This window comes from Mesoplodon bidens (genome assembly GCF_964165515.1).
Source record: "Mesoplodon bidens genome assembly, chromosome: 15".
NCBI lineage: Eukaryota > Metazoa > Chordata > Mammalia > Artiodactyla > Ziphiidae > Mesoplodon > Mesoplodon bidens.
Window position 1 is genome coordinate 35,768,946 of NC_138171.1, and position 17,612 is coordinate 35,786,557.

A 17,612-nucleotide genomic window follows, 5' to 3' on the forward strand; every position below is an offset into this window, starting at 1 on the left:
TAAGGCTGACTTCTGGGAAGGGCTGACACGTCAGGTAAGAGCCGAAAGAATAAGCATCAGCCTGGTGTGTGCTGGGAAGCGCCTTCCAGAGAGAACCGCGCCGGCAGGGCTGTGGGTGATGAGCAGGGCGGGAGGAGCCGGAGCCGAAAGAGGGCCAGTGTCATGTACGTGAGGAAACTAGCGCGAGACACGGAGGGGCGCGAGGAGGGACCAGGTCACCCAGGGCCCTTAGAAGGAGCCCAGACTGGACCCTGAGAAAAACGGGAAGCCCTGAAGAATGTTAATCGCGGGGAGGCCCCAAGCGGTCTGCAGTTTATCCTTTCCCTCGGAAGCCCAGGGCTGCAACTGCCAGGAGAGAGTTGTCCGAGGATTCGTCTAATTAGGGCAGATGTGGTCAGAGAGAGCCTGTGAGTTCTGTCGTTTTTCCTCGTGAACCAAGGAGGTCTCCAACAGGTGCAGTGAGCTGAGTGAGCAATAAAGCTAGGGCCGAGTGCGGGTGCCTTGATCCCAAGGAGGAAACATCTGGTGCGTGAAGGGCAGACCTGAAGGGCCCCACGAGAGCTTTGGGATGGACGTGCGTGGGCAGGCACCCCCCTCTTGTGGCCGAAAGAGGTACTGCACCCGTGTTTCCCAAACAGGCCGGACTCTAGGTTCTCGCTGGGCTGGGGAAGCCCAGTGAAATGAAGCTGGGGCTGCAAGGAGCTGTGGATCCCAGGAGGTTCCCACCTGTTTTTGTGTTTGTTTTTTTAGAAACCTGAACAGCGGATAAAATGTATATATATGCTTAGAAAGAAAATGCTAGAAAGACACTCAGTGTTACCAGTGATTCTGGTATAGGCTCTGGAATAGGTGACTAAATTTTTCAACGCGTTTATACGTATTTTAAAACTTGGTCATGTATTACTTTTGTTGATAAGAGAAAAAAAATGTATTTTATTTTATTTTTTTAAAAGAGCAGAAGTGACAGAAAAGTGCCCCAAGGGGGTACTGAAGTGGAGGCCAGGTGGCTAGTGTGAGAGCTGAGTGGCTTGGTGAGGAGCTGCTGCCCAGGCAGCCCTGGGCATTTCACACCTGCGGAGCATGAGCCACGCTGAGAAGGTCCGTGCTGGGGACCAGGCTTCCTGGAGGCTGCCCTCCTGGCCATTTCTCTCTAGCTGCGTCCTTCAGCTCACACACTCCCAGCCTCAGGGTCCCTGCCCCTCTGCCTTTCTCTCATGTGCTCATCCTTCTCCCATCAGAGTAGCACACTCCTGACCTGGTCTCGCAGTGGCCCCAACCGCCAGGTTCTGGGTGACCTGGAAGTGTATTCCACACGCTCACACTGGAGGGTTCTCTTCTGCGTGGTCTCTGATTTGTAATGAGGGCTTGGTCTGCTCAGAAACTACAGCCACGTGTGTTCCATCCATGGGGTCTCTGCCTGGACAACTTTTCTGGCTGGGGACAAGTAGCTCACCTGGCCAGCAGTTCTGGTCACTCTGGTCACCTTCCCAGCTTCTCTCTTCCCTCTCTTGCTTGAAACTCTTCTCTGGGGCAGGGCAGCTCCTCGGCCTCCCCTCTGGGAAGTTCCCTGTTGCTGGTCTAAGGGACTGGATCTGGAGGGCCAAGGACACAGCCCCCATCATTGCTAGGGTCATCCTTGACTGGAGAAGTTTCCAAGGAGGCTCACTTGTGCCGTGGGAGGGTTACATTTCAAAGAAACTCCTCATGAGCTTAATTTCAGAAACGTTCTGAAATATATAAAATATGTTTTTTAAAAAATCAAATAAAACCCCTTCATTATAGAAATTTTCAATCCCACTAAAGAGAATATAATAATACAACGAACTCTCATGTTCCCATCACCTAACCTCCATAGCTATTCATTTACTGCCATTCCTGTTTCCAACACACCTCACCGCATTTTGTGTGTGTATGTGTCTGTCGAGTATTTTAAAGTAAATCTCAGACAGTGTATCTTTTTTCTGATAGGTAACTCAGTATGTATCTCTAGCAGATAATTAAATTACACTTGACGTTTTGGGGGAATATGTATGATAACAGAATAGTTTAGTGATCTCCTGTACCCATCTCCACCTCCAGTAGACACCCAGCCAATCTCCTTTCATCTGCTCTCCCCTCTCCCACCACAATGGATATTTTTCAAGCGAATCTCAGACATCATTTCACCAATAAAATCGGCAATATGTGTCTCTAAAACGCTTTTCCTTTTTAAAGCATAACCCCAATATCATTATCACAACTGAAAATTTTAAACAGTAATTCCTTAATATCGTCCATGTTCACATTTTCCTGATTTTAAAAAATTTCACAATTGGTTGTTAGAATCATAATCCAAATAAGGTCTACAGGTTGCATTTGGTTTAGTCTCTTCAGGTCCACTTCCCTCTTTAAAAAAAATTTTTTTTAATATAGTAATTTGTTTAAGTATTTCAACAGTTTGTCCTTAGAACGGAATGACACAACGCTCGAGCGCCAGTTCTGTGCCAGGCACTGTGTTTTGTGCTGGAAATAACGGCGTGAGCAGATCTGGGGCAAATCACTGACTCTCTCTGGGCTTCAGTACCCGCTTCTCTAACAGAAGAGGATTGGACTAGATGCTCTCTAAAGGCTCCACTCTGATTCACTCGGATCCCCATCTCATCACTGGGATCCACTGTGTGAGTCTACGCGAAACGCAGTCGAACTTACTCCCAGGGAACCCTCGCCTTGACCCTACCGAGCGGGGCCGGTGGGGACAGGCCGGGCCGACACCCTACCTCTCTGGGTGGCCGCCCACCTGTCGGGGTGTTCGGAGGTCGAGATAAAGCGGGAGGAGCTCGCCCGGACGCCGGAAAATCGCTCTGACCGCGGCAGCGAGCTGTAAAGGCAGAGACTTTGCGCATGGGCCGGCCCCGCCCAACTACACTTCCCACAGCCCTCTGCAGCCAGCCGGTTACCACGGAGACGGGCCGGGATAGTCGGCTCTGAGACTGTCCGTGGCCTGGGCCTCCGGGTGGCCGTATGCAGAACAGCCTCTACGCCCACGGCTTCCAAACGGGCCGGCCACGCGCGCCCGCCACCCAGCCCTTGATTCTGGAGCCCGAGGAGGCACAGCCATTTGGCTGGGTCTGGGCCGCCGGGAGGCTGAACTACATTTTCCAGGAGCCTCCGGGCACGCTCGCGCGGGGCACAGAAAAGGTAACATCGAGTTGCTGCCAAGGAGACCAGTCCCGGGGTATTTGGGCCCCTGAAGCCCGTGGACGGAGGAGTTGGAGACAGAGAAGAGGGATAGAAGAGAGAATGACGATGGGAAATTTGTTTTAAAGCAACATAAAGAGTACACTCCCTCCTGTTTAACTTTGTTTCCACCAACGCTCAGGGCCATCGTGAGCATCGCACAGCCCTCTGGGAAATGCAGATGGCGCTGCCCTAAGGGCTATGGGAAATGTAGTCATTGATTAATAGCAAGTACCTCGAGCACCTACAGTAAGGAAACGGGATTGAATCCTCCCTGCTTCTCCCTTCTTTTCCACTCAAACACAATGTTTACCTCCCCAATACTTACAGAATCTCTCCCTTTCTCTTCGTGCCAACCCTCAGTGCTGTATTTCAGACACTCCCTTAAATCTATTCTCCGCGTAGCCACCAAAGTAATTGTCCCTGCTCTCTTAGGGCTCTTACACAGCTAATAGAACCAAGTACACATTAACCGGCTGGCATGTATATTTGACCTCTCACCTACTGTCTCCCACTAGTCTCTTCATATGTAAGAACCATTCTCTTTAGATTGTTCATCTCATTTGTGATTGATATCTTAAAGCCATTGCCACCATTTTTTTTTTTTTTTTGCGGTACGCGGGCCTCTCACTGTTGTGGCTTCCCCCGTTGCGGAGCACAGGCTCTGGACGCGCAGGCTCAGCGGCCATGGCTCACGGGCCCAGCCGCTCCGCGGCATGTGGGATCTTCCCGGACCGGGGCACGAACCCGTGTCCCCTGCATCGGCAGGCGGACTCTCAACCACTGCGCCACCAGGGAAGCCCATTGCCACCATTTTTTTAAAATGCAGAGCACAACTTCTTGCTTTTAACAGTTGCCCCCCCCAAATGGTGATACATTCCAAGTGTAGCTGGATTTGCAAAATATTCTTGAAAAGTACTTGAAATAGGTTTCTATCAGTAGAAACCAAGTTCCTCATACTTTGATAAAATTAGGATTTTATTTCTCTGAACAAAATATTTCATTACATGATCTGGTTAATTCACACCTAGGTGTTTTCCAGGCCTTGTAAAGTCACACAAAAGATTAAAACAAAAAACAAAAACATGATGGTTCTTGTATGAATTACTTATCACAAAATTCCGGTAGGATTATAAACAGTCTTAATAGATTTTTTTTTTTTACACAACACTTTGAAAGTCTAAGATCTATAATTACACTTGATCCAAAGAGCTGTAAGTGTGGAGTGAATCTGCCTCAGGCTTTCGAGAAAGGAGGCATACTTTTAAAGGCTATCAGAAAGCCTAGATAGGAGTGAACTGTACCGTGTAAGAAGACAGATGAGGTGTTGCTCACATCAAAGCACCAAGAAACTTTCCTTTTGAAGTGGGAATACTTGGCAGACACAACATTTCCATTAGCTTTTAACTTCGGTAGGAAGAATGGCCCAGATCATAAACATAGAGAATTATTTAACTGATAAAGCAGTTTAGAAGTCACAGTCAAAAATACGTAATCTCTTCTTAACATTCAAAAGCAGAGTTTCCATCTTCCTCATTTATTTCTTTGGTTTTGGTTTTTAAAATGTAGAATCCTTCATGTCTTGCCTGAGGAAAGAGTACGTTTGTTGAAAAAGCATCAGCCAAAGCCAGGATATTCATGTAGTTCTCAGCAATCAGGTGGGGAAAGCTGAAGTCAAGACCTAGAAGGGCCACAGTTCAGAATGATTTTCTTAAGTGGTACCAATGCAGTTACCTTTTCAATGGGTATCAGGAGCACTGCTCTTTTATCAACTCTTATATGTTCTCAGTTACCAGCAAAGCTCCATCTGTGTTATAGCAACTTAGCCTACACTTTGGACATAAGGGTCTTCTGGTGTTCCAGCAAATGTATAATGATCTCCAGGAGCTTTCCTGAACAATTTTGAGATATGGACATTCAGGTTACAATATAAGTTGTAATTTTCTTTACAACAGAGCTTCAGAATACTACTTGGTCATTTGATTGGTTTCAAGAAATATGATGGGGCTTCCCTGGTGGCGCAGTGGTTGAGAGTCCGCTGCGGATGCAGGGGACATGGGTTCGTGCCCCGGTCTGGGAAGATCCCACATGCTGCAGAGCGGCTGGGCCCGTGAGCCATGGCCGCTGAGCCTGCACGTCCAGAGCCTGTGCTCCGCAGCAGGAGAGGCTGCAGCAGTGAGAGGCCCGCGTACTGCAAAAAAAAAAAAAAAAAGAAATATGATGCCAGATCTATCTGCAACATACTTGCAAACCATTTTGTGGGTGGTTTAGCTCCAAAAATGGTTATCTGCCCTGCTGTTGTTGCTGTGGTTGTTATTGCTTTACTAGGTTCAGTCTCAAAGGGTGAGACTCTTAGCCAGGTCCACTTGTAAACTCATCTGCCCAGTTACACAAGACAGTGGGAAGAGTGGGGGCGTGGGATTCAGTTCTGTCCCTGTCCCTAACTTGCTGAGTCACCTTGAACTAGTCATTTGTCATCCCCCAAAACCTGCTCCTCCTCTTCCATTAATGCCTCAGTGAACGGCATCTGTGGTCGGCTGAATAATGGCCCACAAAGACATCAGACCCCCCTCCCTGTAACGTGCACATCCTGTAAATGATACTTTGCTTGGAAAAAGCGTCTTTGCAGATGTGACTAAATTAAGGACCTTTAGATGGGGAGATTATCCTGGGCCCTAAATGCAATTATAAGTATCCTTACAAGAATGAGGTAGAGGGAGATTTGAGTCAGATACACAGAGGCGAAGGTAATGTGAAAATGGAGCAGAAAGAGATTTGAAGATGCTGGCCTTGAAGACTGGAGTGATGGAGCCACAAACCAAGGAATGACAGCAGCTATCTCTACACTCGTCCTCCTTCCGATCCAGCCCTCACGCTGCGGTCAGAGGGGCTTTTCTACCATGGAGATCCGACCACATCAACCTGCAGTGAACGTCCTTCAGTGGCAGCTCAAACCCTGACACCTTGGCCGGGTGTAAGAATCCCTTCACCATCTGACCCCTGGTCTTCTCTCCTCACCCACACGTACACCCACCCACCTCCACTCCCCTCCTCCACACACTCCGCCTCACTCACTCAGACACTCCCTCCTCCACACATCCTTGAGTGACGATCCACTACCGAGTTTCCCACACGTCTGGGCTGTTTCATGGTTCTGTGGCTTTCATGTGATACAGAGAAAGGAATTTTAACCATATGCCAGCACACACAGCAAAAATCATTGTGCACTTAGAAAATGGTTCTGTGACACTGTAAATCAGAACTAGGATTCTAAGACCAGCCATCTTATCCTTCCCTCAAAAGCGCTGACGGTTGAAACCACTTCCCTAAAATTCCACATTCAACATACTTATGTCCAAAATCATGTTTTTCAATGCCATTAAAACGTCCATCAATAAAAATATAATATTTCAACATAAATTGTTAGTAAATGTAATATAAAATTCCCAAGTAAATGATTAAGTGGAATATTACGCAGCTGTAAAAAAGAAAAAGGCAGCTCTGTATATAGTTACACAAATCCTCCAAATAAAAAAAGTGAAAAAGTAAGTTGTAAAAAAGTGTGAATAGTTTGCTACTGTTTCCATTAATAAAACACAATCGTATGTGCACAGACTTCTCCTGACAGAATACAGAAGGTAAGGGGGCTTCTGGAGAGGGGAACAGGGTTTGGGGACAGGGAAGACAGGGAGACTTCTTCACTAAATGGTCTCTTGTAACCTGTGCACATGTGGCCTCTTAAATTTTAAAACATTTTTCTCGATTCAAGGGCTCACAAGGGTTGTACTCTGGCTATGAACATAAATGAAAGCTGCTGGGTTAATTTTTCTATTGAGCTCTTGGATAATCATTAAAAATCAGATAAAAATAATCTCTGTTTTGGAGCTGTAGTCTCAAGATCAATTATTATTATTGTAGCTATTACGTTAAGAAGATTTACTACAGTTTGCATTAATGTAATCTTGTGTTCCTTGCAAAAGTTCCAACGGAGAGCAGGTCAGGCAGAAGGAAATTAACCTGGGCCTAAAATGTGCTCACGGATAATCCAGGCAGTTTACTAAGAGTTGACTGTAGTTCAATTGAAATTTACCAGGGGGGCTTCCCTGGTAGCACAGTGGTTAAGAGTCCGCCTGCCAATGCAGGGGACATGGGTTCGATCCCTGGTCCGGGAATATTCCACATGCTGCAGAGCAACTAAGCCTGTGTGCCACAACTACTGAGCCTGCACTCTAGAGCCCGTCAGCCACAACTACTGAGCCTGTGTGCCGCAATTACTGAGCCTGTGTGCCTCAACTACTGAGCCTGTGTGCCTCAACTACTGAAGCCAGTGCACCTAGAACCCGTGCTCCACAACAAGAGAAGCCACCACAGTGAGAAGCCCGTGCACCACAATGAAGAGTAGCCCCTGCTCGCCGCAACTAGAGAAAGCCTGCGCACAGCAACAAAGACCCAACGCAGCCAAAAATAAATAAATAAAAATAAAATTTAAAAATAAATAAATAAATAAATAAATAAATAAATTTACCAGGGAACTGTCATTATCTGCCAACACCACTCTCTCAAGTAGACTGCCCACACAGCTGCATTTCAGCCCTCTTCATTGTAAGAGTGAAACGCAGCCAAGCATATTTTTCATCTCTTGTGTCTCTACTTTTCTTCCACTCTCAGTTGAAAAGACCTACATCTAACTTTCTTTTTTTTTTTTGGCTGCGTTGGGACTTCTTTGCTGCATGCGGGCTTTCTCTAGTTGCAGCGAGCAGGGGCTACTTACTCTTCATTGTGGTACGCAGGCATCTCATTGCAGTGGCTTCTCTTGTTGCGGAGCACGGGCTCTAGGCGCACTGGCTTCAGTAGGTGGGGCACGCAGGCTCAGTAGTTGTGGCTCACGGGCTCTAGAGCACAGGCTCAGTAGTTGTGGTTTATGGGCTTAGCTGCTCTGTGGCATGTGGGATCTTCCCGGACCAGGGCTTGAACCCATGTCCCCTGAGTTGGCAGGTGGATTCTTAATCACTGCGGCACCAGGGAAGTCCCTACATCTAACTTTCGATCTACTTAATATATTTTCAGGTTGGCTGTTTTAAAAAATTCAAAAAGTACAAATTATGAAAGAACAATAATTCGTAAGATCACTAAAACAAACTCACTTGTACAATAAGCTATAAACTCACCATATTTGCTTATCCTGAGCATTAAATCTTTTGACTATTTTTACAAATGGTTGTTATGACAACATAACATTGTATTTCCCTGTATTACATGAAATAATATTTAAGAATTAAATTAAAAAAAAAAAGAATTCCCCTGAGATAATAAAAACGTTTTTAGAAGATGTATATGTATTCAACCTTCCAGTGTGATATGGTGTCCAGATATCAAGGACATCTAAATAAAAATAAAATCTTGGAGAGGCTAAATGCTAATATTTTTCAAAAATATCCTAGGCAAATTGTACAGATTAAGGAATGAAAATCACATTTAAACCAATGTACGTGGATTAAACTACTGTTGGTATCACTGGGCTATGACAGTTACAATTCCACAACTTTTATAGTATGACATAATGTGAAGGGGAAAAAAAAACACCTCAGTTTTCCAGCTCTCTGGAGAGATGTGGGGCAAAGGAATCAGGATTCAATAACAGGAGTTTCTCAGCTGAACTAAGGACAGAGAATAGATGGTATGAATCAACTCCCTGGCTGACTGTTACCTTTGGCCAAATAAGGAAAATGTCTTCTACAGCCAAAGGGAGATGAGAACCTTAGTAGGTGGATGGATTTCAGATCTGCACTGAAATTGACTTCATTTGGGATGCGGAAGCATCTAGGTGAAGGCCGGTTAGGTGATAATTGACATCTCCTCCTGGTCTCTGCTCTCAGACACTGAGTTGATTATGCTTCTTAAATACTTTATGAACTCCATTCTGATATCTTCTGGGTCATCCTCAAGATCTGAGTGCACCAGCTTCAGCTTGTTCAAGGGTGGCGCTTAAAAAAGAAAATAATGTAATTAGGCATGAACTTTTAGTGAGGGGCTATTTCTAGCTCCAAAGGACCTGAGTCTTTTATTTTTTATTTTTAGAAAATATTTATTTATTTATTTGGCTGAGCTGGGTCTTAGCTGTGGCATGCAGGATCTAGTTCCCTGACCAGGGATCAAATGTGGGCCCCCTGCATTGGGAGCGAGGAGTCTTAACCACTGGACCATCAGGGAAGTCCCAGGACCTGAGTCGTATAGGAGCCAATTTGTTTAACTTTCCCAAGTCCAAAAATAAAGTTGTGCCTTGCTTGACACAATTTAACAGAGAAAGGTTTCATCACACTGCCACCTGGCAACAGGATCACAGCTCTCCAAGCCACTTCCAGGCTCTCTTTGTTCTTACACCAGAGGAAGGCATTTCTGAGTTTTGAGTTGTTTTTTATGGTCACTTTGACACCTCTGTAATGGTGTGTGTCACATGCAAATTGGAGCTTAAAGGCAAGTCAGGAAAGAGTGTCCCTAATAGTACCGATGAGTGGCTAAAACCAGGTTTTTTTCCCCTCTTAGTGTCTGCCTACTTTTAAAGTGTCTGCATCCTGGCCTGGATAGTACAGCAATCTTCCAACCCAGCAGTTCTTATTTACATGGTAAGAAAAACAAATGTCTAGGACACAGCAGATGCTCTTTAACTGCACAGGGCTGCTGGTTTCCAAGACACAGGGCAATATACAAATGCCCAGAGCATTTCAGACTACAGCAGAAAGGAGAAGTCCAGGCTTCCTACCCAAAGCCAGATTTCCTTTGTCACTTCCAGAGCCTGGTTTGTGGTGTGCAATTAACAGACATTGAGTATCCTGTAAAAACTGCTGCTGGACGAAGCAGGAATACCACATCTCAATTTCCTTCAGGTGGCTTGGGATGTCAGCATTGAAGATGATCACCACCCCGTGAGAGTCCTTCATCAGGGCTGGCCAGCAAGACTCGAACCTGCATGGCAGAAAAGGACGCAGCATGAAGGGTAGGTGGCTCTGGTTTCTGCATTTGTTTTGTTTTTAATTTTTATTGGAGTATAGTTGATTTACACTGTTGTGTTAGTTTCCGCTATACAGCAAAGTGATTCAGTTATACATATACACATATCCACTCTTTTTTAGATTCTTTTCCCATATAGGTCATTATAGACTATTGAGTCCCCTGTGCTAATATTATTAGTTATTATTAGTTAGTCCTTATTAGTTATCTATTTTATACACAGTAGTGTGTATATGTCAATCCCACTCTCCCAATTTATCAGCCCTCCGCTACTTTCCCCCCTGGTAACCATAAGTTTGTTTTTTACATCTGTGACTCTATTTCTGTTTTGGTTTTTTTTTTTTTTGCGGTACGGGGGCCTCTCACTGTTGTGGCCTCTCCCGTTGTGGAGCACAGGCTCCAGACGCGCAGGCTCAGTGGCCATGGCTCACGGGCCTAGCCGCTCCGCGGCATGTGGGATCTTCCCGGACTGGGGCACGACCCCGTGTCCCCTGCATTGGCAGGCGGACTCTCAACCACTGCGCCACCAGGGAAGCCCTCTATTTCTGTTTTATAAATAAGTTCACTCGTACCATTTTTTTTAGATTCCACGTATAAGCAATGGTTCTGGTTTCTAACTGTGGACTTTGAAAATAATGTCTAAGTATTAATCATGGATGGATGACTTCTCACTATATCATAACCCAGTCACTAAAGTTTCAAGAGCAATGCATGTCACCAGTAATTGATGGAGCCCCTAACACATGCTAGGAAGGGCACTCGCTAGGCCCAAGTCCAAGGTGCCTGGCAGGCAGCTGAGTTTTGAGTCATTTGATGGAGCAAATGCTCTAAAGGAAACATACTTTGGATCGCCACCACAGTCCCAGAGCTCAAATTCATGCCCCGTGCTTTTGTCGTTGCTGGTAACGTGTGGGTTCTCAAATTCCAGGATCCTAAACATAAAAACAAGAGCAGCACCTCTCCTTAGGAAACATTATACTTTGGGAATGCCACCAGCACCAAAGTCAGGGGCGGGTGATGGTCAGGGACTCCATGGGACATGGACTGGTCAGGGCTCACCTCACTCCTTGGGTTGGGTTGTATTCGGTGATGTCAGAAGATTCTGTCAGGAAGTTGGCCAAAACAGTTTTTCCACTCTGTGAAAATGAAGACAGTGAAAGATCGTTGCTGAAGAGCAGAAAAGTAAACCATAAGCAGGCCCTCCAATAGCCAGCTTGGACCCAGGTGGGATGCAGTAGAGGCCACGGCCACCCTGAGATCACCAAGGCAGAGGGCTCTCTCTGGTTGGGTGGGCACAGCCTGCTCTGGGTTGCAGGGAGCGCAGATTTCAGTGCTGGCTCTGCTGCTGAGTGACTTTACCTGCTTCCAAGCAGAGGGAATAGCTAGTCCAAAGGCACCAGGCAGGAATGGACGTAGCACATTTAAGGACTAGAAAGGCTGGTAAATTAGAAGAGTAGTAAGGGAGAGGGAGATGTGTATGTGCAGAAATAATTTTGTTGTTGAAGCTAGGTAATGGATACTAGGGTTCATTGTTCTCTCTCCCCTTGTATATGTTTGAGAATTTCCATTTAAAAAAGATATCTATGTTTGTTTTGCTTTTCATAATTCCGAGCATATTGTTGTTACTTGCCTATTTAACAGTTTAAGTCTTGGAGAGTTCTGTGTGTCAGTTTACATGGATTTGCCTTATTTTGTTTCACTGCTGCACAAAGTAAGAATGTACCTTAGTTTATTCAGACATTTGCTCATTGATGGGCACCGAGGGTGTTTCCATCTGTTCAATACTGTATAGGACTCATGGGGAACGTGGAGGAGTCTTTAGCTACAGTAGCTTTTGAGAAATGTAATTGCCATGCTAAAAGCTGTGCACATTTAAAACTGCAATCCCAGAATACTCCTTTCCCTGAAAGCATTCTAACACTGCATATTATCAATATTCTGAACTTTTCTCATCCAAACTGATGAGCAAATAAGTGCCATCTGTTTGTTCTATGTTCTGAGACTGTGCGACTGAGCATCTTTTCATACTTATTGGTCAGTTGTATTTCTTGTGCACAGACTCTGCTACATTATCTTGAGTTGCTTCTCTTTTCTTTATTGATTCTTAAACTTTCCTGTATGTTCTACCTATGAATCCTTTCTTTGTCATGCATTTTGCTAATACTTTCCCCTGGCTTTAACTTTGCTGTCATTTCTTTTAAGTCTTCTTCATTTTTGTGCTGTGTTTAAGACCTTCCCTGTCACAAGATTAAAAACATAGCTTTCCATATATTCATCTACTACAGTGGTTCCCAGCAAGTGGTCCCTGGACGACCAGCATCAGCAAAATGCAAATTCTCAGGTCCCTCCCAGACCTACTGAATCAAAACTCTGGGATAGGACCAGCGAGTTGTGCAACTGACCACCAGGCAATTCTGATGGGTGTTTAAGTTGGAGAGTTATTCATTTACTACGTCCACAGTTGTTCTTTTACACATTTAGCTTTTTTTTTTTTTTTTTTTTTTTTTTTGCGGTACGCGGGCCTCTCACTGTTGTGGCCTCTCCCGTTGCGGAGCACAGGCTCCGGACGCACAGGCTCAGCGGCCATGGCTCACGGGCCCAGCCGCTCCATGGCATGTGGGATCCTCCCGGACCGGGGCACGAACCCGCGTCCCCTGCATCGGCAGGCGGACTCCCAACCACTGTGCCACCAGGGAAGCCCACACATTTAGCTTTTTAGTCGATCTGAATTTTATTCTTGTGTACAGTGTGAAGTACACAGGTAGATTTAATCCCTGGCCATCACCACCCACATGGAAAAGCTAAATGTTCCAAGACCAGGTAATGGTTCAGTCTTTCCTCCTGGTTTTCTTGTTCCACAGACATATCTCATTAGAGAGAGCCACAGGCGCAAAGGAAAGTCGTGAGATCTAGGCTCTGATTCCATAACGCCACTCACTACCTTGGGCCTTCGGGCCTTAGTACAACCGGGTCGAGGTCTGGGAACATCGAGTTCACGGTGAAGCCAGCGGCGCACACCAGGATGGGCGCGGTGGTACTGGGCTCCCGGCTCCTGGGCCCCACGCCCGCCCGGGTCCCGCTTGCCGCCCCGCCGGCCCAGGCCTCACCTCGCAGGGCCCCACGAAGAGGATCTTGGCCTTCATCATCGCGGCCCGCAGCCCGCAGACCCGCCGGAACCCCAGGTGCTGCCAAAGTCCTCGCCGCCGTCAGGGAGGAGCGGAAGCCGCCGCGCCGGTTGGCTGCCTTCGTTCCCATGGAGACGGGAGCGGCCGCGGGGGCCGACGGGAGTGGGCGGGTTTCTGCCGGGGCGGGGGGGCCGGGCGCCCGAGGGGCTCTGGGTTGGTCTGCCGGCCGTCTAGGGGGCGGCGTGGGTTTCGGGTTGGGGGTGGGCGGCAAGGCAAAGCAGGAGGGTAAGGGGGAAGTAAAAACCCGGATCCAGATTCGCTTGTGAGCGGGGAAGCCCGCAGAGCTCGCGGGGTTCCAAATCTCCTTTTTTCCTCCCCGTAACCCCGAGAGCTCAAACGGGCCAAGTAGCTGGTGAGGTGGGGTGGGAACCAGGCATCTGAAGCCTGTATCACTCTGGCATGATACTGCCCACATTGAGAACGGATTTATCATATCCCTGGCCCAGTCTAGAAAAGGTCAGGGAGAAAATGAGTCTCTATGGTTCACCGCTCACCGTCATTTGGATAATCTGGGAGAAACCAAAAGGATGATAACGCCCCGGCCTTGTTCACGGGCAGTGCAGGTGTCTGAACGCATTGCTGCTAAATTCAGTCACTAGGTCAGTTTTAAATTACGGAGGCGGAGCCGGTCCAGAAATCTGGGTGAGGCCATGAAATTGTATGCTAAGGGTGCCAATACAAAATACGCTAGTCCCCCAAAAGTGCTAGTATAACAACTACAACAAGAACAACAACAAACCCAAAATAAATCCAATACCAAACTGCTTTTTTTGCAATACAAGGTGAACTGGGACTTCCCTGGTGGCTCAGTGGTTAAAAATCGGCCTGCCAGTGCAGGGGACACAGGTTCGTTCCCTGGTCCGGGAAGATCCCACATGTCGCGGAGCAACTAAGCCCGTGCGCCACAACTACTGAGCCTGCGCTCTAGAGCCCACGAGCCACAACTACTGAAGCCGTCTCGCCTAGAGCCTGTGCTCCGCAACGAGAGAAGCCACTGCAATGAGAAGCCCGTGCTCCGCAACGAAGAGTAGCCCCCGCTCGCCGCAACTAGAGAAAACCCGCGCATAGCAACGAAGACCCAACACAGCCAAAACAACAACAACAACAACAACAAAAAAAACAAGATGAACTGTAAGGAAGAGACTGCCTTAAGTTCAAGATGTCCTTAACTGATTGATTGAATAAATATCTTTTGAATGCCTGCTGTGTGTTCTTCTAGGTACTGGGGATGTGCCTGTACCTCTTGAAGCTTTCATTCCAGTGGAGTAGATGGATATTAAGTAAACAATTTAATTTAAAAAAGTACTCTCAGGTAGAGACAATTTTAGATATTGGTAAACACTATGAATAAAAATAAATCACTAAAGAGTTAAAGAGTGTGAAGGAGCCAATTTTGGTTGGAGTAGTCAAGGCAACACCTTGGTGCAGAGGTGACATTAAAGCAGAAAACTGAGTAAAGAGAGGGCGCAAATAAAGCATGTGAAAGATCTAGGGTATGAGCAATGCAGCAGAACAGCAAGGGCAAAGACACTGAGGTGGAAATAAATGTGGTATCTTCCAAAAATAGACCAGAGGGCCTGTGACACCGGTGCAGGAAGAGTAAGGGGGAGAGTGGTAGGAGATGCTTTTGGAGAGGTTGTATAAGACTTTGGGGATTCATTCTAAGGGTGATTGGAAGCCTGTGCCAGGACTGTATTTGGCTATGTGTCATAGAAACTCCACCACAGCAACTTAACCAAATAAGGGATTTATTATTTTCTCACCTAACAAGGAATCCAAGGATGGGCATAGAAGGGCTGATGCAGCTGCCTTCTCCTTACTTTCCTGGCATCTTTTGGCTGCTCCACCTTTGTGTATTTGCTTTCTAGGCAGGAACAAAGGAGAAGAGCAAATGTCAAAAGATATAGAGTACTACAGACTCCCTTTTCTCAGGAAAACAATGGCTTCCTTAGAATCCCTATCCAGTGCTTCCTCCTTCTGTCTCATTGGTTAGAACTGTGTCACGTAGCCTCCATAACTGCAAAGGAATCTGGGAAATATAGATTGTAGCTTTGCACATTTCTTTTCTCAAGAAGTGGGGCCCAGAGTGGGAGTGGGGGTGGGGATGGGGAGTTGATATTGGCTAGGAAACTGGCCAGCCAAAAAAGTCATCATGGAAGATTCTGAGCAGTGGATTGACATGATCTGATTTATGTTTAAAAGTGATCACTGGCTGCTTGTGGAACAAAGGGGACAAGCGTGGATGCATACATGGCAATTAGGTGGGTATTCAGGTAGCTTAAGAGAGGGATGATGGTGGTTTGGCTAGGGCAGCAGTGGAGGTTGGGTCTGGGACACATTTTGAAGGTAGAGGTGGCAGGAGTTGCTGATGGATTAGATGTCAGGGAAAGAGGAGTTAAGGATGAGTCCCAGGACATCGACTTATGAATGTCCTTATTCATTGACATGAATAATGTTAGCCATTTCCAGACTTGGGAAGACTGGGGCAGGGTTTGTGGTGCGAGATTAAGAGTTCTATTTTGGTTATGTTAGTTTTGAGATGCCTGCTAGTTGTTGAGGGAGAAATGGGATATAAGATTCTGTACCTGATAGGTGAGGTAAGGACTAGAGCTATAAATCTGGACAAGATATCAGTCAGCATGTGGAATGCCATGAAAGCCATGGACTAGATGAGAACACGTAGGGGGTAAGTGTTGGCAGAGAAAATAAGTGTAGACAGATAGTGCCCTGGGACACTCTGCTATTTAGAGGAGAATCTAGCAAAGAAAGCTGAAAAGGAACATCCAGAGAGGCAGGAAGGAAACTAGGAGAGTTTGGCATCATGCAAGCCAAGTCAGGATGGTGTTGCAAGACAGGGAGTGATCCATTTTGTCAGATGCTTCCAAGAGATCCAGAGAAGTCAAGGAAGGTGAGGAATCAACCATCAGATGTGGTGGAGGTCATTGACCATTTTTTAAAAATACTTTTCACTTACTATCTTTAAACACGTGACCACACATACATATAGCTTTGTAAAAATGGCTAAATATGATCATGCGTTTGCTTTCTTTTGGTGCAGTCTCCTTTTTCTTTTTTCGTTTGGCTCCCTTACCTCACCCTTGACCTCTCCCTTTCCCTCTTTACTGCTTGAAGTTTTCATTCTAGTGAAGGTACAGACAGTGAGTAAACTCCCAATGGAGAGGCTATGATTACAACCTGGGGTGCATCGTTCAATATTTTTCTCCATACATCTTATAAATCCCCATTCTACAAGGCACTAAATACATAGAGATCTGTAACAGGTTGCTAAAAGGGTGACTGTATCCAATTTTGGCTGAAGCTTTAAAGGCTGACAATAGGTGTTGAGTGTCTCCCAGAGTCTAGTCCCTTTCTGTAGAACTTAAGCACATCACCTGAGAGTTATCAAAGAGTCATGAAGTTGAAGAGGGAGAAAGGGAGAATTTCTTTGAAGAGCATGCTGTTTGCTCATCTCGGGTCAAGTGAGACATGAGTCTTCAGAGAACTTGTATCCCCTGGCATTTGGGCAGCCCCCTGTTTTCACAATGCACCTTTGAGGATTATGTGCTTGAATCCTTAGATTGGGGTTCTGGAAGAAGAGGAGGGATGCATTCTCAGCTGATGAAAAATGAAGATAGAGTGGAAATAATTTGGATGGAGGGGCTTTGTATTTTGGGTGTGAATTAATTTGACTGAAATAACAAAACTGTATTCTAGTGTGAAGGTTAACAGTCTAGAGATGGTACAGCAGCACAAAAATGGCCTCATGCACCAGGTTCTTTACACCTTTTTTCTCTGCTGTCCTAAGGTTTAGTCTTTGTCCTCATGCTTGTTACCTCATAGGCACAGGATGGCTGCTGTGCCTCTAGGCATCATGCCTGCAATTAAGGAAAGAAGAAGCGGGAAGAGCATATGCTTTTCTGGTTGAGTCTGTCCTTTTTTAAAAAAATTAACATTATTTAGTCATAATTTACATATAATAGAGTATACCTATTTTAAGTCTTCTTTGAGTTTTGAAAAATGCATAGACTCCTATACATTTACTATCTTACCATCTTGCTCAAGATATGGAGCTCGAGTCTAGATGGGGAGACCAACCTGTATTGTGCTTTTCACCTTGTGCTTTTCCAAATATAATCTCATTTTAATTCACAACTGGAGCTATTACTAAAAGGCACGTGATGAGTCCATACCCTAAATTGATGT

At 46.0% G+C, this 17,612-nt stretch overlaps 1 protein-coding gene across 1 annotated transcript; it reads right to left on the minus strand.

Annotated features, from left to right (window-relative positions):
• Window positions 1-6,472: 6,472 nt before the first annotated feature.
• IFT22 (intraflagellar transport 22) lies at window positions 6,473-14,123 on the minus strand. The gene is made up of 5 exons (XM_081257568.1): window positions 13,332-14,123; window positions 11,284-11,360; window positions 11,067-11,156; window positions 9,977-10,179; window positions 6,473-9,200 (listed from the first exon to the last, which is right to left on the minus strand). The coding sequence occupies exons 1-5, from the start codon at window positions 13,368-13,370 to the stop codon at window positions 9,052-9,054; spliced, it is 558 nt and encodes a 185-aa protein (XP_081113694.1). The 5' UTR covers window positions 13,371-14,123; the 3' UTR covers window positions 6,473-9,051.
• Between the last annotated feature and the right edge of the window lie 3,489 nt (window positions 14,124-17,612).

What these genes read in the sequence shown, in the direction of transcription:
- IFT22 (XM_081257568.1), bottom strand. Translation starts at nt 13,370, where the DNA reads ATGATGAAGGCCAAGATCCTCTTCGTGGGGCCCTGCGAG. An exon ending in AACCCAACCCAAGGAGTGAG is followed by an intron (nt 11,157 to 11,283) that starts GTGAGCCCTGAC and finishes TTTTATGTTTAG; the next exon opens with GATCCTGGAATTTGAGAACC. An exon ending in CAAAGGAAATCTGGCTTTGG is followed by an intron (nt 9,201 to 9,976) that starts GTAGGAAGCCTG and finishes TTCTTTTTTAAG; the next exon opens with CGCCACCCTTGAACAAGCTG.